We start from the raw sequence: 26,026 nt of genomic DNA, 5'->3' as shown, positions 1-26,026 counted from the left end.
GATCTGCAGATATACTGTGTCCTGCCACCAAAGGAATGCAGGCGGCACGGTGCTTTCCCAGTCCTCGTGGGCCTTTGTTGGGCTCCGTGTAGGTGACCATTTTCCCTGGGTCTTGATAGGTGGGCCACCTGGCATGCACAATCCCCCTGCCTGGATCCAGAGCGCACAGGCCCAGCCGCCTTGCACGTTGCCTCAGCAGTGTTTCAATTTGTTTTTTCGGCCCCTGAAGAGAACACAGCACTTCCCCCACAATTTGTGGTCTGTTCGGGGCTGGGGCTAGACTGCTTCCAGTTGGATGGACTGGTCTGGCGCTGCATAGCAGAGTTCTCTTAGATGGTATCAGCCATATTAGGCTGCAAGCCATGCCACCTTTCGCGAATGGGGAATAAACCTGAACACATTACATGAGGGAAAGTGAGACAATGAATTTCCTGACAACTACTAGAGCCCCAACCTCAAGGGGGACTGCGATGTTGCATCTCTTTGCATGTGAAGAGTTAGAAATAAAATACTTATTTTTCTTATAAAAGCAAGTATTTGGCTGTACATTGATTTATAGTCCATACTGTTTTCATTTTGAGTCATGAGTTGTGTTCACTCACCTATACCTACATCCTATCTGAGGGAGCCTTTACTGCTTGGCCACAGCTACCACTGAGAGCCAAGTGCAAAAGGGCTAATTGACCCAGTTGAGCAGGATCCATAGTAGGTCAGGCCCCAGGAGTAAAATGCCTCAACCACCACAGTTGGGGCCAGTAGCCCCTTAGTGCCTCGTGACCCTCTAAAAGGGGTTCTGACAATCACATATTTTTGAGAGTTGTCTATCATGGCACAAGTGGCCTCCAGATGTCAAGGTAGCACTCAGATGTGAGGAAGTACACACGTTAGTCCATCTATGCCCACCTTTAGCCTGGGATGTCAACAGATGCCAAGGCTGGCCAGCAGAAGTTGGGGTGGCTAACCAAATACAAGAGGTGACCACCAGAAGCCAGAAACACCAAGAACATGCTAGAGATTTCCAAAATTTGCCTGGGATGTCAATGCCCTGACTTGATGGCCATTTGATAGAGATCATTTTTATGCATATTAAAATCTTACTGGCAAAGCTGAGGTTGTGGAGTTATTCCGTTGGCCAGTTCAAGTGTTTTCTGAAAGACTGACTATCTGGCCACTGTCCAGCTAACTTTTCGCTCTAGACACAGATTAAAGAATGCAGAAGCCCCAATGCTCATCGATTTATGGCAGCATCCTTTCAGACGATGGAACACCACTTTCAGATGGTTCCAGGATTTCCAGTCAGGTAGTACATTAAAAATCAGAATTGTTTTTTTCTGCTCTCCACCCACTCAGTTACCCTGCATTGTGTGGTGCTTCAGGTCTCAGGTTTGTCCATAATTATTCTCTCAGATTATCATGGCCCCATTATTACACATGCCAGTGACATTCCCTGTCAATATGGGATCATGAACAGTGTCTTTAAGTGTCTCCATGGACATCAGATATTTTTTGTCCATTGGTGGATTGCCCTAATTCGGCTGCAACTAGCCAAGCCTGTGATGAATTCAGGTACCTCCACCACAAGGAGGAGCTTGGCCCATATGAATAAAAGTACAAAATGTGGTTTGTGTGTGAGATTCCTCCTAATTGTCAAGCTGGCCCATGTCATGTAGGGCAAGAGACCCTTGTATAACATAGATTCAAACTTCCTAGCATGCAAAAGTACTTAGTCAAGGTTGACTTTGAGCATCACTGCTGTTTCTGTGTCTGCTTATTGAGCCTGTACCCACTTTTTAAACCACAAATCTACTAACTTTGAACCTACACCATTGTCCTTCATAGCCCACAATGCTGTATTTTCAGCACCCACTTTTGTTTTTTAATCTATACCTTCACTCCTTTTACTACCCCTAAATTGAAGCAAAATGTTATTTTCAGAAATCATTGTAATATTTTTAGTAATTATTAGAAAGTGATTCAAAACATTGTATGAATCTGGAGAATTTGTGTACATTAAACTGAAGGGTCTGTGGATGTCACCCATGAAGCTGTATCTTTGAGCCTGCCTTAACACTAGAAGTGGGTGTTAAATTCCACCTGCAAAGTTGACGGAATTTTAGCCACTCCGTGTTCCACTTGTAACATGGAGCTCTGGCTAAATTCCGCCATGTGGGGAGTTTTTTCTCACGCTCACTCGCCAATGGTAAGTTGACAAGCGTGAGAGAGAATCAGTGTCCCACAGCACAATTTTCGGGTGCTATGGGGAGCACCTGGCGAGCTTTTCTCAGTGAAACAGCTGCAACCACTAGCAGGGAGAATGAAGCCGCTCAAGAAGAAAATCTACTTGAGCAGCAGCAAAATCAACTCAAGCAGCAGTTACCTCTGGCACACTGCATGGTGCTGTTCGAGCTGATTTTTCCAGCACGGAACGAGCTCCCAGTGCTAAAGATCTGTGCAAGCGGAGCAACATGCCAATTTCCACCCTTTCAATTAACTCTGCGGAATTTGCAGAGATTTCATGTAACTCCGTGGAATTCTGCAGAGTGAAACTCCATGAGTTTCGTCCACCTCTACTTAGCACACATGTGCTCTATTTGGGAGATTATTCAAACAGACCAAGGTGGCTGAAACGCCACAGTAGTGACACTAGGCAGCAGTGCTTTCTAGGTGCGGCTCGCAGGAGGGAAGAGGGGTGGGGCGGCACATGGCAGGGAGTGCAGGGGGGGCAAAAAAATTAATAAATAAACTTACCTTTTTTCCTGCGCCGTCCGCTCTGATCTCCTCCTTCTCGCTGCAGTCATAGGCTCCCAGCATGCACTGCGGCCAATCATGATGCTGCTCAGAGCAGCGTCAGGATTGGCTGGCAGCCTGTGCAGGCTCTCTCCAGTCTGCAACACACTGCCGGGAGACAGCCTACTGCGCATGTGTGTTTGGCCAGCCCAAGACGGCTGGCCAAACACACATGAGCTCTGAGGGGAGTGCTCTGTGCACTCCCCTCAAGTTCTCGTCACCCCCAATAACCCGCCGCTTTTCAAGAAAACGATAAACACAGCAACTGCTGCTGCTGGCAGGTGGCGATGATCCTCCGCCCTAGCGGAGAAGCCGCCCCTGCTGCTTTCTGAATGGGCACTATGACTATTTGGCATCATGATTCTGCAGTATTCAGCAACTGAATCTTTGCACTTGCAGCTGTACTGCCTGATGCCTCATTGTCATGGGGGCCAGTCATGGGTAGCTAGGGTAGTAGCTCCTTTGTACCCGTGGCACTGCCCGTACTGCCTCTGATTTCGCGGTTGTGCACAGATAGTAAGTAGGGACGCAAGAGCCCCGTCTACTTCATATATTTTTGGATTTTGCCCTTCCTTGCTTTGCAGCAGTAAATTGGAAGGCAGAGTTTGGATAAGGGGCCAACACTATAATGTCGCTGTAAAACCTTTATTCTGAACATCTATCTCACAACCCTGCATGATAATTCTGAAAACTATTAAAATAGTGGTTGCTCTAGGTTTACAGAGGCAAATAACTTCAGAGCCTCTGGGACTCCTCACAGTATAAAGCGCTATACAAATGTAACATAGCAATAAATCAACCAGTCTTGCCTCAATTATTTTCCCAATGTGCCTTAGTTTGTTGTAATTCCCACTGGCTGTTACTCGGTTTGTATCTGTTCTTTACTGTTCCTTTAACTGGCATTACGTATTAATCTTTCGGCCTCTTTACTCTTTCTCATTGACTGCCCTAGCTTTTGTTTCGGTATTAATTAAATACCTGCTTATATCCCTGCTAAAGACTCCCCCTATGTGCTGGTGACTTTTTCTCGTTCCCTTTCAGACCGTCGCCGTCACAAGTTATTCTGCCCTCTAACTTCGAATTATTTTCCCCGCGGTGGTTTTCGGAAAAGAACATATCTATTTTTAACAATACTGCCTGTGCAGTGGGAGTCTCCCTGCATCTGGTTAAAATCTGGCAGCCTTCTGATGGCACTGCAGCGAGTTCTGAGCACCGAAGTCAGAATGCCGTCCTTCCTGTTCTGGTGCAAGTACATTCCTTCTGGTCCACCACCTGCATCTGCCCCCCTTTCTGTGCACCTTTTTTCCATTACGCCCGGCTCCTTTGTCGTTCTTTCTAGGCCTGTGAATTTTCAACGTTTAGAAATTTTACGTTGGATTTACTGTGCAAAAGCTGCCAAAATTACGGAAAGTCGCGTAATTATGCGCCATTCGCGTTAAAAATCGAACGTAAATGCCGATTCACAGCAACATACACAAGAACAACAGAACATGATAGGGTGTTGTATATGGTTGCTCCCGTTTAAGTGCATCCCCATGCCAAAAATTGACATAAGGATGCATTTGGATCTAAAATATAGCAAAAAAAGATAATGAATTTGCTTTACACATTTGCATTAATTTTTCGTAATTATGCAAAACCAAATTATGTAAATTTCGCACACTCCAGTTGTTTCGCCAACTTGTTCCAAAGTCAGACACTGTCTTCTTCTCCGGGCCTCGCACCACTACATCTCTGTCCTGTTTAAATTTCCCCTTCCCCCAGTCCTTAATTGCTCCGCTTCCACCCAGGTGCGAAGCTTCAGGGGGAGTGCTGGGGTGCACACCCACGTAAAATGTCTTCTGTTGTAAATGGGTGGTTACAATTGCTTTCTGTCAGGTATGGTGTGGCCTCTTTTAAATTTTACCTGGGATTTTTATATACACAGAGAAAAACACACACTCTCTTATCTGTTTTGACGGCCTTCCAAAATATTGTTTAGTTTGAAAAATACTATATCTAACAAAGCCCCCCTCCCGCCCTGCTTGATTGTTGGGGTATCTACGCCCTTGCTTCCACCCACCCTCCTTTTTCTGTCTTTTCTTCTTCTTCCACCGTTCCCCCACGCACAACAAACCCTCTGTCTTGTATGTCTTATTCCTCCTTGTTCATATATTCGCAGCTGTGTACCGCACAATTTCGTATGCAGTGGCATTTTCAACAGACACATAACTATTGCTGCAGACACAAAGGGTTCGATGATCATGTGTTCTGAACATCTTTGTGACCCACTGAAAGGCACTGAGTGAAACATGCACTGTCCTGAGGCTCAACTCCAGAGGTCTCAGTCGTGGCCCATTATAAACACCTACCCTGAAACTGAACTCACTCAAACAGCTAGAAGGAATTCAGATCAAAGTATAGCGCATAAAAGAGTAATATACTGCGTATAAAAAAATGGCAAACACACCAACCTGAGCAGCCACTCAGCGAATTCTAGATGAAGTAAAACGTGAATTGTAAACTAAAACTAGATCACTGACATGTTTCATTTTACAGCCGTTTTTCAGAAATCGATCATTTGTTCTGTAAAGTTAGGGGCATCAATATAAGATCCAACAGGGACCCGTCTCAATATCTGCTCGCAGGGGGCCGCCCCATTTAAAGACCTGAACCCTGCTATAGAAAGGTGCATTCTGCACGTGTCCCAGTATACACGGCCAGGAAATCCCTCTGCAGAGAAAGTGCGCTCCTGATGCCGCAGCAGTACTCACATGCACACCACATTACAGAGCACTCGCTCGGTCTTACTCTCTCACGATCCCACACACACCACAGACCACAATTGCACACGTCAGCAACCCTTGCACTAATGCATAGACAGCCCCACCTGCTCAGCTATGACCCTCACACAAGCAGCACAGATCACGCTTAAACATACCAATCACACCTCACAAAGCCACCATGCCACACATTATGTTAACACTCGCGAAGCATACCTGACCCATGACCACGCAGAGTGGCCCACCAAACCTAATGGTATGCGTGTACATACAAATACACACACAACAGACCATACTTGCGCACACAAACCACACCTCACAATCCCTGCATACAGACCAATACCATATATCATGCTTAAACACAAACGTACCAGAGACCATGCCTAAACAGTCATCAGCGCACCAGATATCACGGACCCCAGTCACGCTTCAACCCCACCGCACCACACCATGTGTCGCTCGCACACACATCTGTGTCTCTGCCCCTCACCCTACACCCTATACACAGACCTGCCGCTGTCGCACTCTCTCTGATTCCCTCCTTCCCAAATTGCCAGGAGCAAGTCGGCCGTCCCCACATACCTGCTTCGAATGTTGCCCTCGTCTCCCCAGGGTAGGTCCCCAGAAAGAGCCCGACCACCATTAAGATATTGCCCGCCATCTCCATATTGTTATTATATTTGTGCTGGTACGGGCGAGTGTCCCCGCACTGGCCCCGGTTGAGATTTTAAAACCACTCCGTAGGTAGGGCGAGGCCGGAAGGAGGGGCTAGTTCCCTGGCAGTCTGTCCAACCCCCTCCTCAGTCTTGGCTCTGTTTCACAATCGGCTACTATTGCAGGTGCCTCGGCCAACCCTCGGGTGAACCAGGATATTGCATTTCAGAGTTTGTCCAGCAGCAACCTGCTGGATTACTGCCTCTGTTTGTTTTATGTTCACCGGTCCAGTCTTTGTTATCATTACAGGTAAGATACTTTAACCACACGCGTGCAGGTTTTACTTCCTGGAAGTGCTGTTTGCAAAGCACGCCTCAGGCTTTAATATTTTGTGAAATAACCGATGTGAATCAAACAGGGTCGGCCTTAGCGGCGCTGGCGCCCGGTGCAGCAATCTTTTTTTGGAGCCCCCCCTCCATGACCAATTCCTCGTATTCCCCCAATACCACCAGCAAAAGTGCCCCATATATCTCCCTGCCCCTCTCTCACGTACATTTCATTTGTTTTAAGGCGCTGATGAAGGCTGACTTTACTAAGCCACCCAGGTATCCGCATGAAACATAGTTTCATTAACCCTCTGCACTACTTTTTGGCGAGTCAAAACTGCCACTGACTGGACAAAATTGCTCTCTCTCTCTCTCTGGAGGAACATCAATCACAAGAGGTGTCTTGACATGTTAATGCCCCCTGGAGGATGGACGCACAAGGAACTTTTCAGCAGGCGCTTTTAAATCGCAGGTTTCTTAAGTTATTGTTAAATATAGCGCCCCCCCCCCTTCTCCAGGTCAGCACCGGTCGCACCGCCCTAAAGCCGGCCTTGAAATCAAATGCACTGTTCCAAACAGACTGGCCGGCGGGGAAACACGGTCATTTCCAACAGGCTGACGTTGCTGAAACACCAGGCGTTCTTTGTGCCGAAGCCATCAAATATGCCAAATTACCCGACTCGACCCAAACCAGCCTCGCACAATCAATGTTAGGCAAAGTTTTGTGTACAAATTATGCGTCCTGCAAGTGCTCGTCACCTTTCTGCGCAAACTCCTTTTTCACCCAATGCGAGATTTACTACGAGAAGGAGAAGGGCCGTGTGTGTGGCACCCGTTTGGGGCCAGATGTATGAAAGCCTTTGGGCCATTTGCGATCAGGAAAAGGCTTTTCCCCATGTAACAATCCTACTTTGTGTGTCTGTTGCGCAAAATACGTTTGTGAGCCCCTTTTAGGAAGGGGCGTGCCAAGGACTTCCCTTTCTTATAGCAAGTCGCTGGGGAATGTAAGATTGTTTTGCATCTGTGAATGCGGTTGCAAAACAATTGCAGTTACCACCAACTTCAAGTTGGTGGTAACCCATTCGCAAACGGGAAGGGGTTCCCCAGTGCTTAATTTGTAGATAGAAAAGTGTCGGTGCTCAGAGCTCTCTTCTGAAATACGCGGCTGCTGCAGTTAAATGTGTGAGCACGGAATACAGAGGCAGCGTAATCCTGAAGCCATCTTGGGCCTCTTTAATCCGTTAAAAGCCACTCCAAGCGCTTCAGCTCACTCTTGCAGCTTTCTGCTTTCTCCCTTTGTGATTCTTTTTAGTTTTTGCCTTTCTCCGTCTTTCCCATATGTGTCATTTGCTCTCAGCAAATGCTTGAGGCAGCAGACTAAGCCCTGGCCCTCAAAAATAAGTGCCGGTGCTCAGCACCGGAAACAACAAGAACAAATTAAGCACTGGGGTTCCCACAGGAACCTTCCCCTTTGTGAATGGAAGCGAAAATATTTTTCAGTGCAGGTAGTAGTCCCACGGACCACTGCCTACTCTTAAACAATGAAAAGAAAACTTTTGGAAAATGGGCTGCATTTCCAAACAAAAAACTGCTTTATTTAAAAAGCAAATGCAAAAACAACAGATGATGGACGGAATGCAGAGCAAATCAAACATTCACCCCAGTCACAGATCTGGGTTTAATCCATCAGTTTTTTTGCTTGCCATGCCATTCCAGTTTTGACCCAACCCTAGGCAAATCAGTCTTGACTCTGTTCCCCATAGGAACAGTCCAGCCCAAAGTGCCAGGCCAGGTCCTCCCTGAACCAGAAACAAGCACCCCAAACTGGGGGGGCATGGTGAGCAAAAGAACGATGGATTAAACCCAGATCTGTGACTGGGGGTGAGTGTTTGCATTGTTCAGGGCTCCGTACATCATCCTTTTGTGTTGCTTATTTAAAAAGCAGTCACAGACACGGTGGTCTGCTGTCCCCAGCAGGCAGCCATCCCTGTCAGTGCGGCCATTCCTCATGGGGTGGCAAATTGTGACCTACCTCATGAATATTGATGAGGTAGCTCATTTGCTTCCCCACTGGGAATCACAAATAGTGTTAGACTCACTGTTATACATCCCAGTTTGCGATTTTTTTAATAGTGAATCTCTAAGATTCGCTACTAAGAAATCGCAATCCCAAACCTACATATACCCGGCCCTTGCTGCCTTAGACCTTTCTGCACAAATACACCATTCATCATTTTACCTCTCATTGGTAAATCTTCAAACCACCTGCCTAGTTCACGTTATGAACTTATAAAGAAACACTCTATACGTGTTTTGCAAAGTATGAAAGACTGCATGGCTTTGAGTGTGCTGCAGGCTCTGCTTGTCATAATATCAGGAAAACAGTAAAATCCAGCCCTGCAGACCAAGAAACAGACGCACAAACAGCTAAATACATGGTACATATACTGATCTGGATGACCAGCCCTTCTAGAATGCAAAAACCCAACACTCGCAAGATAATGTAATTTATGCATTGTGATGATATGTTATTGTTTAACGTTTTGCATTGCAGAATTCCATCCAAAAGATTCATTTTTAAGGTGCTTATAAATACTGTACATTTGCAATGTATTGCTGCAGACATTCAGAGTGAGTTAGGGTGTGGCAGGGTGTGGTCCCTTTCCAGGGCCTTTCAGAGACTTTCCCTGCAACATGGCTGGGCGTGGTTCTAGGCGGGGCCAAGACTCTATAAAAGAGAGTCAGCCCAAATCCCAGTGCTCACTATTCAGAGGTCCCGGTGCAGAGCAGCAGCTTCTTCCTGAGCTCCTGTCCCGGCGGCCTATTTGGATTTTCCAGTCTTCTGCACTCATCTCTCATTGGTGATCACTGTTTCCAGGTGGTAAGACGGTGTTTGGACATTGCCAACTGTGGCTCAATGTTGCGCAGCAGCTGCTGAATGGCTTGCCAGTTGAGCCTGTACCTCTGGATGATGTCTTGTTGGCGGAGTCCCAGAAGGGTTGTCCTGGTGCGGAATATCCTCTCCTGCCTTCTGCGTTGCCTTTGGGGTCCCTGCTGGTGTTGTAGAAGCTGCTGTTGTTGGTCCTGTGCTCTGCGTCTGCATGCATGCTGGATGAAAAGCACCTCCATGTCTTCCTTTTGGAGCTCTGCTGTTGCTTCTGTGTGTTTTCCTTAAGTACCGGTGTGTTTGCCCCATTTTAACGCCTGCCCTGACCCAGGCGTTATTTTTTTATGCAAATCGGGCTGTGCGTCATTTTCCAACTCCGCCTTCCGGCCGTGCAGGATTTTTGCGCGATTAGAGAAATTTTCATATTCTTGATTTTAATTCTTAAATGAATAACAGATTACTTGTGCGCTGCCATTTTTTGACATTTGTATGGTGGTTTGCAAATAGGGAGGACGCGCAATTTATTCCATAAAGATTTGACTTCGTTATTACATGGTTGTTCATTGCGCGCTGATATTTCTTGACATATACATGATGTTTTACGAGTTGGCAAGACGTGCAACTCGTTTCATGAGCATTTAACTTTGTTGTTCATTGCGCGCTACCTTTTCTTGACATTTACATGGTGGCATTCGAATCTGCGAAACGCGCGATTCACTTCTCGTGTGTAATTCATGCTGTTCATTGTGCGCTACCATTTTCTGGCATTTACATGGTGGCATTTGAATCGGCAACACGCGCGATTCTTTCCTTGAGTGTTTTTTCATGTTATTCGTTGTGCGCTACCATTTCTTGGCATTTGCATGGTGGCATTTGAATCGACAAGATGCACAAATATTTCCCTGAGTGCTTTTCATGTTGTTCATTGTGCGCTACCATTTCTTGATATTTGTATGGTGGCATTTGAATCGGCAAGACGCGCAATTCTTTCCTCGTGTATAAATAATGTAAATTACTGTGCGCTACTATTCTAAGACATTTTCTTGGTAGCATTTCAAGTTGACACGTTGCGTGATTTATTCCTTGAATCTACGTTGTGTGATTTCATGGTGCACAATCCTTTATGGTGTTTAATACTCATATAAAAATCTGCAATGTGCGCAATTCACTTCCCAATGTTTTTTTTTAGATGAACACAACAATACCAGAATTCTAGATGTAATGCTGTGTGTTCCTGATATGTATTCTTAAAAGGAGATTCATATGGTTGTTTAGAAATTGCTCAGAGTGTTTCCTGATTCTCATGCTAAAGAAAGTACTCGAATCTGAAAGTCCTATTTAACTTTTCCTGTTTCCTCCTCTGGTATTCGGTCATCTAAAGCCTAGTCAGTTTTAGGACTATTCTAGGGTTGTTCATGTTTTTTGGAAAAGACGAAGCTTAGAGTTGTAGCATGGTACTGAATTAATGAGATGTAATTTTGATGTTGTGTTTTAACCTTTTGCTTCCTACAGGTCTCCTTCCCAGCTGTTCCCGTCCTAATCCCCTTTTCCCCACTTGGACTCTCTTAGACTCTGTGATAAATCTAATCAGAGTATTGGAGCTGTCGTGTGGTGGAAATGTTGGGAACGTGCACAGACCCTGAGGATCTGGTGACTCTGACAAAAAGTGATGCTCTTTGTTACAAAACAAGCAAGTGTAGAATAGTCATACCATTTCCATAAGTGCATTTCAGCTTCCTTGGTGGCTCCTTTTGGAAATTAGGGCGGTGTCCATTGTAAAGCACAAATATCCATAAACATGAGAACAACGCTGTTAGGGCCATCCCTTTATAGAAAGCACATTCTCAATTTGAGTAAACTCCTAGTGCTGTGAAATAAGTATAAACAACCACTGGAAACCAGCTCAAACTTGGGCCTTATTTAGAGCTTGGCACTCCATCAGAACCTGGTAGATATTCCACCTGCAGTATTACAAGTCCCTTAGATTATAATGCACTTTTAACACAAAGGAAGGGATATCCAATATGTTTGTGACAGAGTATGTCATCCACCAAACTATAATTAAAGGCCTAATTCAGTTAATAATCAGATCCTAATTACTTTTCACGAGTTACAGTATAATGGTCTATTTTAAAGACATGTATGAAAGTGACTCATTATCATATACAGAATCACATAAGACCCTGTTCTAAAAATCCAAAGCCACTAAGAGCCATGCTTCTTTAAAAAATAAGTGTAGCCTGCAACTCTATCTATGCTAATACTTGATGAAAATATTTTGATAATACACAGACTCGCACAAAGCCACTCCCTATATCACATAAGAAACATTATGTTGCAGGTTGGAACTCTGGAAGACCAACATAAGAATGATTGTTTAAAAACATAAATGCAGTAGTACTGAAACATTGAACAATAACAGAGTTAATTTATATTGAGGATACAACATACGGATAAATAACAGTCACCAGGAATATTATGCATATATTTTAGAGATAATGTATTGTAGTACAGAGGTTCAGTGGCATTGTTCCCCTCAAAATATTATTACATTGACAAATGATCTCACGTAAATCTATTGTGTTTGTTAGTTGGATTTAGATTCTGTGACCGAGAGCCGTGGCACTACACATAAGGAATTTCTTATTTTTGTTTTCTTTAAGCAGTTTAGAGTACGCCCACTTGGGCCTTATTTTATTTATTTTGACAATGTTTTTTGAACATCTGAATATATCATAAACAACAGTTTGCACTTTTTGGATAAGTCAATAGACTCCTTGTGATTTATCTTTATAGGCTTAACAGAGGTCAAGGCACACGTGAGTTAATAGACAAAATCTGTAATTTCTAAGTGCTATATCAACAGTTCAATGATCAAGTCTGAATAGATGCGCCAGTCGGCAGAAAATCCAATTGAGTCCTTAAGGTGTCAGGTTCGTCCTTTAATGAGATAAAAAACCAGCAAGAAAAGCCTTTTTCAGGTTCGTCCTTTAATGAGATAGAAAACCAGCAAGAACAGCCAACACATGTTTCGTCATAGGAGAAAATACTCCTGGCGACTTCCTCAAGGCTCAATTCAAGTGCACAGTTTAGAGCCATAGGTGGTTACGTGTATTCATCTAGGCATTCCTAATCCATAGCAAGGCTTTTTTGCTCTGTGTACGCAATCCTTGCAAGATAACTATAAGTGGTGTGAGAATACACACCATCGAAACTTGCCGATAAAAGAAAGCACAAAATAACGTACTGAGGAGCCAAGCATCAAAGCTCCGATCAAGATACTTCAACGGTGGCAGGCAGAATGCTCTAAACTGATGCGGGAAACTGCCTTGCGTTAATGACATGCAAGAATGGAGTTCCCGTCCCAAAAATGACTTAAAAACCCATGCGCCTTATTTCTCTAATCGCGCAAAAATCCTGCACGGCCGGGAGGCGGAGTCGGAAAATGACGCACAGCCCGATTTGCATAAAAAAATAACGCCTGGGTCAGGGCAGGCGTTAAAATGGGGCAAACACACCGGTACTTAAGGAAAACACACAGAAGCAACAGCAGAGCTCCAAAAGGAAGACATGGAGGTGCTTTTCATCCAGCATGCATGCAGACGCAGAGCACAGGACCAACAACAGCAGCTTCTACAACACCAGCAGGGACCCCAAAGGCAACGCAGAAGGCAGGAGAGGATATTCCGCACCAGGACAACCCTTCTGGGACTCCGCCAACAAGACATCATCCAGAGGTACAGGCTCAACTGGCAAGCCATTCAGCAGCTGCTGCGCAACATTGAGCCACAGTTGGCACCCGGCTTGCAGACACCCCGCACAATTCCACCAGAAACCAAGCTGCTAGCTGTACTGCACATGTTGGCAAGTGGCTCTTTCCAAACCACTGGTACCCTGGTTGCCGGGATCTCACAGCCCTCATTCTCCGCCTTCCTACCCAAGGTATTGGATGCCATCATCTCCCTCACACCCCGCCACATCAGCTTCCCCAACACACAGCAGAAGCAGCAGGAGACCAAACAGGGCTTCTACCAAATCAAAGGTTTCCTACACATCCTTGGTGCCATTGACTGCACACATGTACGCCTTGTGCCACCGGCTGCAACCGAGCATCTATATCGCAACAGGAAGCACACACACTCCATCAATGTGCATGCCATTGTCGATCACCGGGGTTTGATCACCAACATCGTGGCAAAGTATCCTGGGAGTGTACATGATTCATTCATCTTCCGTCACTGCACCATCAATCAACAGTTCCAGGATGGACGATATGGAAATGGACTACTTGTTGGTAAGTACAGAAACCTACTTATATACACACAGAACAACAACCCCCTGGGACAAACAACACATACACCACGACATCAACACATGGCCAGGAAGAGAATGAGGTTGTAACACTGCTAGGCATGTGTGATATCCTGACCCTTTTGGATATGCATCTATGGACAAATGACAGTACCAAATAACAACAGGTGCCACTCCACAGACACAAGGGAATAATTTAAAACAACCCAATGACAATGACATGGCCTTAACTGGCAGTACAACTTGGAAGATTAATCTTTCAATATCACATCAATTACACTCAATGAAACACCCTTCCAACCAATACGTACTGTGTAAGGGGTGTGTAATGTGTTATGCTGCAGGTCAAACACCATGACACACATAGCATGATGATGACTACAATGAAGGTGACATGGAATCATTGAGGCTGTACCAATATCTCACATCACTCCTGCTCTCACATTGCCCACTACCAATAAGCAAGCGGACTGTGCAAAGAATACATATTGATGTGACAATATTGAAAGTGAACATTCCTGCACATACAGATTGAGACAATTTCACACACACACAACAGATGTACAAGCATACGGACCTTCTGATACTCAAAATGACAACCTCACAACCAAGTTAGCCAGCTGAACTAGAACATGTTCAGATGTATAGGTACACTTTACAACCTGAGTCGACTTGGCAAGGGCAGAGAAATAGGTCTGCAGAGAACTTGTCACACATGGGATATTTGTGGATAGTCAAATGTCAACATGTCAGTGCTGACAACGTACGGAGATGTGTTGTACATTGTCACCTTGCCAAATCTAAGGGTCTCACTGATGTTTAAATAATTCTATTGCATATGTGAAATTGGATTGGATGTCCAGGGTATATAGATGCAACCGTGTTATCAACACTGTGAAATTGATTCTGTATATGGAAGTATCATGTCACCCCCAGTTAAGACACATAGGGGGTTATTCAAACTTTGGAGGAGGTGTTAATCCGTCCCAAAAGTGACGGAAAAGTGACGGATTTACCACCAGCCGTATTACGAGTCCATTATATCCTATGGAACTCGTAATACGGCTGGTGGTATATCCGTCACTTTACCGTCACTTTTGGGACGGATTAACACTCCTCCAAAGTTGGAATAACCCCCATAGACACCTCTTTCTCATGACATAATGCAAGGAAGTACACAATGTACTGCAACTCTACAAAAAAAGCTGCTGACATCCGGTCAATCAGCCAAACACCTGTTTAGATAAGGAAACAAACCAATGCTGATGGTACATCCTAGAAGCCTAGGATTCCACACAATAACACAAACACAGATGAGTCACAGACAACACAAGAGAACAACTGCCATGCAAAGTGATAATCATGGTGAAAGCTACATCAACATGTTCTCACTCATTTTCTCTTTCAGCTGATCAGGGGTATGGGATCCAGCCATGGATCATGACCCCATTTGCAAACCCAAGCACTGCAGCAGAGCGTGCCTATAATGAGGCACATCGGATGAAACGCACCATAGTCGAGAGGACCTTTGGCATCCTGAAGTCAAGATTCAGGTGCCTCGACATCACCGGAGGCAGCCTCCTATACTCACCTGAAATGGTGTGCAAAATCATTTTGACCTGTGCCATCCTGCGCAACATATGTGTAAGAAGGAACATTCCCCTATATGAACCCGACCCACAAATGCCTGAAGAGGAGGAAGAGGAGGGTGCTTTCCATCAACATGAGGGGAACCATCCAAACACAGCTGCAGGATTGCGTCGGAGACAACATATTGTCCAAAATTTCTTTTAACTCTACTCATCCATCACCACTGTCTTACCATATGTCAATAAACACCTATTCTAATCACTATATCATGGTCTGGATAATAATTTTTGCATAACATTATCCCTAACTATCAGAGTGTAGCCTCATGGAGCATTGCAGAAATACAGATTTGGATACAGAAAAATCCACATCAAATTTGATGCGTATGAATGTACAGCCAAATTCACACACACTGTAAATGACATATATCCTGTACATTTCACATTTGAAGGGCAATAGCAGAGGACCACAGCTATTTCACACATACATGTTGGCAACATGGTTCATCGCAGCATATGGCACACAACTAAGACACCATCAGTCAATAAGGGAAAAAAATGCCTCATACATGAGGCAGTCGATGTGCTATTGCATTGGTGACAAGAAGGTATGACCAGACCCTTGACAGCAGTAAGTGTTACATAAGCTATCTTTGCAAGGAGTATGTGTGACAAGAATTCCATAGAAGCAGCAAATGGATAGCACAAGTGCCCCAGGTATGACTAGCATTGCTCACAAGACATCCCCTGCACATGGCAGCACAGGTCTGAAGTCCTGCCACACCCATGTTCCCTGTCTCACCCCACCCTTCTTCAGAGGTCCCTGGAAAGGGAATATGTGTACCCAGATAATCCCTCCTCTACACACACCCAGACTCACTTTGTGAATCCAGTGTGCTTCCCTCTTTAGTATGGTATGCCATAATCATTGTACTTCTGTCTGCATGGACTTCTGGTTAAATAATGCACTGCCTTGTAGTCTGTAGGACTTGTAATCACCTGTACATTGCTTCCCATGTGAAAGGTACTGTTGGACCTTTGAACTTGATTCTCACCTACAGGACTTGTGAGAGACTGAAGCTGCACACACCTGTGAGCACCTCCATGCAAACCAGCCATTTGAACATGCACTGCCCTTGCAGCTGCCTGGAACAGCATAGAAGCTGCCATTTTATGTATAACACTGTTATGCATTGCCATATAAATCACTTGGGTAACACAGGCCTTGGGTTATTGTGTTACGTTCCAACACACATGACAAACACATTTTTCATTTTCCACAGTGTTGTTCCACCTTTGACCAGTCTCAGTCTGCTCACTGTGTATTTGCCTTGTTCATGTTTGTTCCTGATTGACCCTGCATCCTGTTAGCCTGACTGGTTCCTGTCTTTGCATCACCATAAAGGTTCCCTGTGGCTACATTTGTCTCATAGTTGCTTTCCACACCCTCACTCTCCTCCTGGGGTATTGTGTCATGTAGGTCTACAATGAATACTCAGATACATTGTATAGCGTAATCAGTTTACTTATCGTATCATGGGGTCGAACTTGTCTTCAAATAGCCTAATCATGGCCCATCCCTTGTCTGGGTTTCATGTATGCATGAGTGACAAATAGTAACAGTGTACCATGGCTGTACGCATGGATTGGGTATGGTGCCTCCAGCACAACAAACAACGTCAGATAATGTGCATGAAATGTCGACACATGTTAGGGCACTGACAGTCCACACGCTGATTCACATTGCCCTACACATATTGAGGGGGCTTGCGTGGTGAATAGCTGTGAGATTAATCAGCACAGAAGCACTGATGTTCCCGGATGCAGTGGGAATTTTAGAGGCCAACCTGTGTACAAATGTTGTGAGGAAACCTGCTGGTTTAAAATTCCTGGTCCATTAACTTTGTCAGCACACCAAGGTTGCCCTGTTGTCAGTCTCATAACACGTCTGCAGTGCCATAGCTGGACTATCCCCATGTGTGTTCTCAATTCCTCATTGGCTTTCCTTCAATTCAGCTGTGAAGGATACTTTGTAGATGCAGGAAATGGCTCCACAGACTCATGACTAGACCTGCACGTAACTGTGACAGCATGGACTCCAATAATGATACAGGCTAAACATTGGCCCACACACTTGAACCGGGCACCTTTGTGCATTTTACCACTGGAAATATGTGAGCACGTGCTGCTTGGTCTGCTGGTCCTCCACTGCCACAGGAGAGACATGGCTCATTTATATGACTTCAACTGTGGCGTGACATGACATTTGTGGATTGTATTTGGGACTCGGTGTCACAAACACCGTACCCACATAGCATTATCCCATGCCTGACTCATGGGGAGTAAACAAACAAGTGCCTAGGAAGTAGTATCCAACATTCCAGGACATGTGATGGCTTAGTTTTGGAACATTGCCATGACCAACCGTCTGCTATCTATCCTGTGCATGCTTTGTCATTGGTGGTGCTTATGTTCCAAAAAACCTAGGAAGTGCACACAGCATTTGTTGCTATGTGTATGACAAACACATTTCCTCTCTCATTTCAACACTGAATAGCATCTGATGGTTGGACACATTGACTTCACATGCATACAAGCAGTATTGCAAAAATGCGTCTTGTGATGTTCACACAGTGGGACAACTACAAAAGTAAGAGCCAAATCACACATATTGACACATATGTATTGAGTTACTGTATTGAGTTGCGTCGCCTTGCTATCCTCTCTTGATGCAAAACATGCCTTAACTGGGTAATACCTAACTGTATTCCACACGTTTGGCCATCTATTGGGTCAATGAAGAGTGCAAATCCGGTACAACAAGTATGGGATCACGGTCCGCAGTAGTATGATCTGTCACATGTGCCCATACACCGGAACGCACAATGTTGGTGCAATCAGCCTATCTCTGTATTGTCACACCTGTCATGTACTATTACAAATAAGAAATTACCCAAACCCAGTCAAAGACAGAATTTTTGCCAAATATGCGTCAAAAAATTACGCATATGCGTCGAAATATGACGCTCCTGGCCATGAAAAATCCTTTGGCCCTGAGCGGTAATTCCGAAACTGTACCCCAGGAAATTGGTTAAGTATGAAACATAACTCAAAATATGGATGCAGGGTTTTTCTAAGCATGTGCGTAAAAAGCAAATGACGCACAGACTAAGCGTTATAATTTTTTGACGCATAAGATTAAAAACGCACCGCATTTGAAGCAGGTAGTGATGTAATAGGATATCCTGTTTACTGAATTGGTACAGTGGGTGTACTTTCACTTTCACTTTGCAGTCTGTGATATTTCCTGACTGTGTGCCTGTGTTTTGACTTGTCTCTCTGTGCATTTTGTGAATCTGTCTCCAGTGTGCTCTTTAAATTGTCTTTTTTTGTTTCCTAAGTGTCTGTGGTATCCTGTGTTAGTGTTTTTTTGGTCATTTCTGGTGTCTAAATTTGTCTTTGTACTGTTGGGAGTCTGTTGTGGGTAGTGTTAGTTTGGGGATAGTTGGCTGTTTCTGTTAATTTTTTTCCATTTCCCTCTCCTACTTTTCCTCCATTTTCCTTTCTACCCCTTTATTCCCTTTTTTGGTGCAAGAATGTTGGGTAGGCCTCATCTTGGCAGGATGGGAGAGGAGGAGCTGGGTGGCTTTATTTGGCTGGTGTGCCACTTCCTACCCTTAATCGTAGAGGCAGGTGGGCGTGTGATACAGGGGTATCACACAGAGGCTAGGAGGCTCGGGTGGGCAAAGGTCCTGTACCATCTACCTCGAATCTACAACACACCGCGTAACGACCACCAGCTGAAACACAGTTGGGCTGACCTGGTTGCCCGGGAGCAAGACCTGCTGTACCACCTGGGGACTGTGATTTGTGGCCCTGTTGGTGAGTACAAATCAGAGTAATGTGCACAATTAAATGCTCTGTAGTGACAGTAGCTGATTTGTTCATATGCTGCAGGCAATGTTTTTGAACATGTGGAATGCAAGTTAAACAGCCAGGCCCATATTTATACTTAATTAGCACCGCATTTGCATCATTGTTTGAAGCAAAAGCGGCGCAAACTTACAAAATACAATTGTATTTTGTAAGTTAACACCTCTTTTGCGTCAAAAAGTGGTGCAAATGTGGCGCTAAAAAAGTATAAATATGGGCCACAGTTGTCTGTGAGATATACAATAATTCCTATACATTACCGTCATTTGTTGACGCAACAGCTAGACTAACTTACAAAACACAACAGGAGCCTGTAAATTAGCGCTGCCTTCACGTCAATAGATGATGCAAATGTGGCTCTAACATATGTTTCATGCATGGTCTGTGAGTGTACCAGGAAACACATGTTTTAAATCCATATTTTTACTAGAAATATTGTGTTCCTCATATTTTCGGATACATGTCTTAACTGGATTCTGACACATACGTAACAAGTTATAGCTGACCTCAGGTAACATCTTAGACTGATATTTGGACTTTGTAGTGCCACAATTAAATTAGGGATGGATGCCAAAAGTTATGCACACAGGTTCATATCTCTATGGTTGGTGCAACTTACCATAGCTGTGGCACATAAAATTAAGAAAATGATACAAATTGAGGGCTAACAACTGTCCCTGGCCCTCTGTACATTGTACCTGTGTGTTTTACATTGGCCTTAGTCACAATAGCTGGGTGACTGGTAATGCAGTCCTCCAGGAAAGTGGCTTTGCATGTCTCTCATGGATACACATGATGAGAGGAATACACCCATGAATTAGTCTGCTAACTAATGATGGAGCATGTGTGCCACCACATGATAGTTAGGGCCACTGCATCTGTGCAGATATGTGTGTATCACTCACTGGAGTGCCCAGGTCTGTACATGTTTGCAGTGCTATGTCGGATGCAGTATCACCATGCCTGAGAGGTTTGACTTTCTGATTTAATATTACTCATAGTATTTGTATTTGGAAGTGTTGTACAGTGCACAGACATTGAGCACATTTCTCCCTTACATGCCTTACAGGTGGACCAGCCCCTTACACTATTGGAGAGGTGGCTCGATTTGCAGACCCAGACATCTCCAGTAAGTGTTGATAGTTCTGTTCTGTGTTGTGTTTGCTGATGTTGTGTGATTGACTCCTGTCTCTTGGACACATAGCAAGGTGTGATGCGCTGGTTAATGATCAGATATGTTCCTTGAGTGGAGTATCATTTTTTCCCCATCTTTGAGTTGGCCTATCATTAGCGTATTGCCATAATTTGGGATTGTAGGTCAGTCCTGTAGGCACGGCCATGTGAATAGGGATGAGTTTTGTGGATAAAACTTAAAATCAGAAAATGTAGCAGAGGACCATATTTGTGATTTAGTCAGCAAGTCAGACCCTGATTCTCACAGAATATGGATGCCAAAGTCTTACCCACAGACTTCAGCTTCCCTATTCACTAATGAACATGTTTGTTTGTATGTTTGACTTCCTAGCAGCATGTAGCTCCACATGTTGTGCTACGAGTATGAGGCACTTGAGTACAATGGCCTAGGTGTGCATGCAGCTCATGGTCAGATGTGTGCTTGCATCTATCTGCTTGTTGTAAGTCATGTGTTACTGGCAGGAAATGATGTTGACAATTGTCTGCATTTCCAAACATAAGTCTGGATGGTTTTGTCCAAGGTTTGGCTGTATCCTAGTTGGACTTCCTCCTTACCTGTGGTGGGCTGCCCAAACCCATGTACAGCTGTCCAAAGCTTCCTGGGTGTCCTTGTTGTTTGAAAGTATTTGTTGCCTGCCCCCCCCCACCTCAGGCACAGGCGTAGGGTGTGAAAAGTGTACCTAGGACTGATGATTTAACTTTAGTACACAGACATGTAAATCTGTAAGTGAATTGTCCAAACCTAGGCTCCTCACTCATGATTAGCAACTGCATTCTATCCTGGCAATTCCATTTACAACTCGCAGATGTTGTGGCCCTTGATTGTCATCAAGAACATAGTCATTAGTTGGCCTGTCAGTGGTGGAGGACTTGCAGCTTTTTTTACCTGACAAATGGCTGAACATTGATGCATAAGTCATTCAAGTTGTTACCCATCTTTTAGAGTATTGCTGTGCTGTTTGATAGGACATGTGTAGGCTGCATTGGCATATACTTCCTCAGGGACAATCAATGATCTTTATGATGATATGGCCTGCTTCTGGTATATTAGATGTATTGTACGATTTACTTCTGGAGCAATATCACACAATGAAGTACCTAATGTTAGGTTTTCTATTTGTTTTAACAGCTCCCAATATGAATCCCATCCAGATTTGGGAGTTTCAGCGCAGTACGATGCGTTACCCCCACATTCTGGATGTGGAGTCAGAGTTCTGCAACACGGCAGGGCGTTATCGTCATGAAAGAGCCTCCGGAGTGTGGAGGGCATTTGCCCAAGGGGGCCCTTCCATGTCCACCACAGCCACCAGCACCACCACTACCACCCAGGTGGCACCAACCTTAGCAGGAACCTTTGCTGGACCGTCAACCTCCACTGCTCCAGGACCTGTCACAGCACCACCTGCACCTCCTCCTACAGACATGGCACCGACAAGGGCACATACTTCCTCAACTGGCACCCAGACCACCCCTGCTGCAGTCATAGACCCAGCAGCTTTTCAACAGATGCAACAGAACTTGGACCGTATGTTGAGGAAAATGACCAGGCAGCAGCAGGAGGTGGCACAAGTAAATAGGAGGGTGCGTGCCATAAAAAAGACCCTGCGGAGGGCAACCTTGTAGACAATATACCCTCAGCCATGATTCCCTCCCCTCCCTCCTCTTTCCTGGTTCTTTTAATTAGTGGGTTTAGGGGGCTTAGTGTTAGGTTAGTATAGGCTGTTAGTTTAGTTAGCAGTAGTGGGGGGTTGGGGGTATGATACTTTTAATATCTGTTTTTTTATTATGTGAGTGGGTGGGTGGGGGATGATGTTGGGGTTTTGGTGTTTAAAATTTTTTACAAATAACTATATATTTGTTTAGTATAAGATAGTATGTGTTTAGGTTAGTATATGTTGTCCTCCATGTGTCCCGTCTTATAAGGGGGATGGGGGTTGATGTTTAGATCATTTCGTTAAATGTGATAAGTAAGTTTAGCTTAGGTTAGTTAGGGCCAGTTGTGGGTAATGTGTAGTTCGGATAGGTTAGGTTAGGTTAGGTGTTTCCCCTGGTTTTAGCTTCTGTTTTTACTGTTTAATAAATATTTAGGTAACCCTTTACAGTATGTGTCACATGCTTGGAGATCAGGGCCTTGGCATGAGTGAACAGTGCCTCTTTTGTATTAGCTTTTGTGTCCCTTGCTGCAACCAAATCCCAACTGAGCTGTTACATTGGCAGCTACACCAAAGCTACTTTGCTAAGATTCTGCCATCCATTGCACCCACCACTCACAGTTACTATGGATCTCAATGTGTGGTTAATTTTTGATGTATGTTTTCAATGTCACATACTTTGCTACCAGAATTGGTATTGAGGACACTGTGTTAAGTCTGGCTGCAGCCTGATGTCAAAGCGAATCCTTATAAGGTGAGTGGTAGTATGCTCTCCTGTAGTATGGTACACATAACTCACACCCATCATTTGTTACAATGTTCAGCCCGGTGACATCTTTGTATGTAAATTCATTCACATCCATTCATGCAGTATGGTGTGTGTTAGGTAATATTTGTGTCAAATGTCACATGCGTAGGTTTTGGCTTGAAGAAAAATTTGAGCGCAATATGTTTTGGCTTAGACATCCCTTGAGGAAGCATTATTCTGTCCAACACAGCATTATGGTGTATAGTTTCTATTGTCCTCAGAAATAACCCTCAGGAAGGGCAGATGACGGTACAATCCAGACTACTGTGCATAGTTATCAGCCAACATTCTTTCAGGTCAGGTGTATTGACAATCTATAACCATTTACCTGAAGTAAACATCACTGATCTACCTCACGGTTGACAGAGACAAAGTTGTTGTGTAAGTGCTATTTATTTTAAAGTGCTGTAGTGCTATATGTACATTGTCCATGATTGTGAGTCCATTAGTGCGACACCTTCCATTGTGATACTACATAAGTACAAAAGGACATGTCATTGGACATGCTGGGGTGAAGTGTCAGACAGTGCAGAGGGACAGGATTTGCCAATGAGTTAGTGACAGACAATCACAGGGCAGGGTGACAAGATAAACAGTGGGCTGAAGAACATTGCTTGAGTACAGTTGTTGCAAGACTGGCATGTTACAAAGCACAGGACCTTGGTTATAGGTGACCATGTGGCAGGGACTAGTGCTACCGGGTACTCTTACGGGTGAAGGTGATCTGTTCCACGTCTTCATCTTCTGATGTGTGTGTTGTCTCCTCTGCCCTTGGTGGTGGTGGTTGTGAAGGGGCAACACACACGTGTTTGAATACGTGGAGTCAGACATCCAGGTAGCTGCCAACTGTGGGGCTATTAAGATCAGTACTGCAGCAAGGAGGAGCTGCTGGTTCTTAAGAATAGCAGCCACATCACTGTGGTAGGCAGCCAGGTCGGCCCTGAGGGGTTCAATATTGCATTCGTGGACGCATTGACAGGATTGTTGTTGTAGGTGTTGTGTCAACTCTCTTAGAGCTGTGGTGATTTCCTTCAACCTTTTTCAAGTTCCTGCAAGATTGTTGTTTGCCCTTGCATGGCTGCTGCCTGTTCTTCAGTTGACATCATGCACAAACGCACACCCTCTTGGCTGGCTGCCATATTTTGCATCCCCACCCACACCTCCTTGGCCAGCTCCCGCTGTACTCCAACTACAGTTCTCTCAAAGCTGGTGCCAGTGTTGTCAGAGTCCTCAGCTGTGTTGGAGCTGGCAGGTCGTACAGTTGGGGTGGTGGGTGGGTCCTCTGTGATGGCTGCTAGTTCTGTGCTCCTCCTTGTGACTGAAGGTGGAGTCTGGAGGGTTCCAAGGACATCATGGAGGGTCTGCTGGATGATGTTTGTCAGCTCATCATTCATCAGGGTAGTCCTGGACAGGCATGTCCGCAGGAGAGCCATTGTCCTCCTCAATGAGATATGGTACAATTAGTGTGTCTGTGTTGTGGGATTTGTAATGTGACGTGCCTGCCTTCCTATTATTTTTACATTGTGATCTTGGTTCCTGTTCATTGTTCCTGTCTTTAATATTAGCATTCTCCCAGGCCTATGCCCCACCTGCATGTCACATGTATTGTGATAATTTTGTGGACTTGTCAGCGTCACACCCTCTAGGTGTTGGTTCTGGCCAAATTGTGAATTGCCACCTTCTTGTCCTACTCAACCCTCTGTCTACTTCCATTCTCATGGTGAGGCCTTTCACTGGCTGTGGGTGTTGTGATGGCACTAGCACCACACTTAACATTGTGGAACTGCCCCAGTGTCTGATATTTCACATCCACCTATATGTTGCTGAGATCTAGCATATACTATGTATAGCATTGGTATGGCATGATACGGATGTCAGCATTGGTAATGTGTACTGCTGATGTTGGGAAATGTGTGCTACATTCGATTGCACTGATGGTCCTAGCAGTGTTCCATTTCCTCTTCTGACTGTGAGGGTGAATTTCACTAGCCGGTTACATATGTCCTCCCCCTCAATGCTGTTGTCTGAGCAGTATGACATTTGGGATGTTGCATGGTGTCATTGGAGCTATTGTGACCCAGGCACAGGGTGGACCGTGACATATGCAGCATGGGTATGACATTAGTGCTATGTACCTCATAATGTTTATGACAATGGCTGATGTTTGTAGCAACTATGGACAATCACATTTGACAGGATTGGAACATTTGTATTGATTTCAGGGGATTGATAATGTTGTCATCCTGAACCCTCTAATTTGGGTGTGTTTGATCCATGGGGACGTTACTGCCTTTAGCTACTTGACCTGCACACACAGCAGAGGTGGTAATGGCAACTGTTGTCAATGTTAAATTCCACTTGCAGATATGGCCAGAGGTTGTTAATTGGACCCTAGTTCATGTAGGGAGAATACTGGCTGACTTGTGACAGCATGACAGTTTTAACGTTGTACCCTACCCTCCTGGCCTCGCTTTACCTTTCCAACATCCTTGGCATGGCAGCATACCCCAATGCAAAGGTTGTTAGTGTAGTGTAGTACTGTGCCCCAAGTTTCCTCTGAACGGGCCATGCCCCCGTACCGTGCTCCTTTAACCATGCCACTCCCTGAATATCATGACTTCCATGCATTGTGTAGTGGGTATGTCCACCCCCCTGCTTGCAGTTAACATTTGTGCATTTTAATTCCCCATGCGACTTACCCTGCATGTGTGTTGTCTCCTAGTAGTCTGTGCTGTCCTGTCCTTGAATCCATGTGACGATCTCCTCAGGGATGACGGCTGCCACCATCTCCTCCATGTGGTCCAGGGCCTCCTGCGGTGCTGGACTCCCACCTCCAGTCTACAGTGCTGCCTTCCTGTTCCTGGACACCTTTTCCTTGATCCTGCGCTTGCAGTCATGCCAGCGTTTCTTGCACTCGATGACTGTTCTCCATACTTCTGCCACACTGTTGATCTTGTCAACAATTTGTTGCCATATTGCCTCTCTCCTACTAATTGGCAACTTTGAGGTGACAAACAGTTGGTGCTGGTGTTCTGTCACCTCTTTCACCAGAATTTCCTGCTCCTCTGCACTGAAGCGACACTTTCTTTTCTTCTTCTCCCTGTCATGGGTCTTGTGTGGGTC

The 26,026-nt window shown here is 44.9% G+C and overlaps 1 protein-coding gene across 2 annotated transcripts in view; it reads right to left on the bottom strand.

The window, feature by feature from the left end:
• The window catches only part of LOC138259112 (WAP four-disulfide core domain protein 2-like), an 86,568-nt gene that overhangs the window by 36,847 nt on the left and 23,695 nt on the right, over positions 1-26,026 (bottom strand). The window contains exon 1 of one of the 2 annotated variants that reach the window (XM_069206607.1): positions 6,132-6,299. The exons of the other annotated variant lie outside the window; for it this stretch is intronic. Coding sequence (XP_069062708.1) covers positions 6,132-6,216 — 85 coding nt within the window. The 5' untranslated portion in view covers positions 6,217-6,299. Of the gene's footprint in view, positions 1-6,131; positions 6,300-26,026 lie in introns of those variants that run through there. 2 annotated transcript variants of the gene reach the window in all.

This window comes from Pleurodeles waltl, chromosome 9 (assembly GCF_031143425.1).
Source record: "Pleurodeles waltl isolate 20211129_DDA chromosome 9, aPleWal1.hap1.20221129, whole genome shotgun sequence".
NCBI lineage: Eukaryota > Metazoa > Chordata > Amphibia > Caudata > Salamandridae > Pleurodeles > Pleurodeles waltl.
This window is presented reverse-complemented; position numbering and strand designations above follow the sequence as displayed.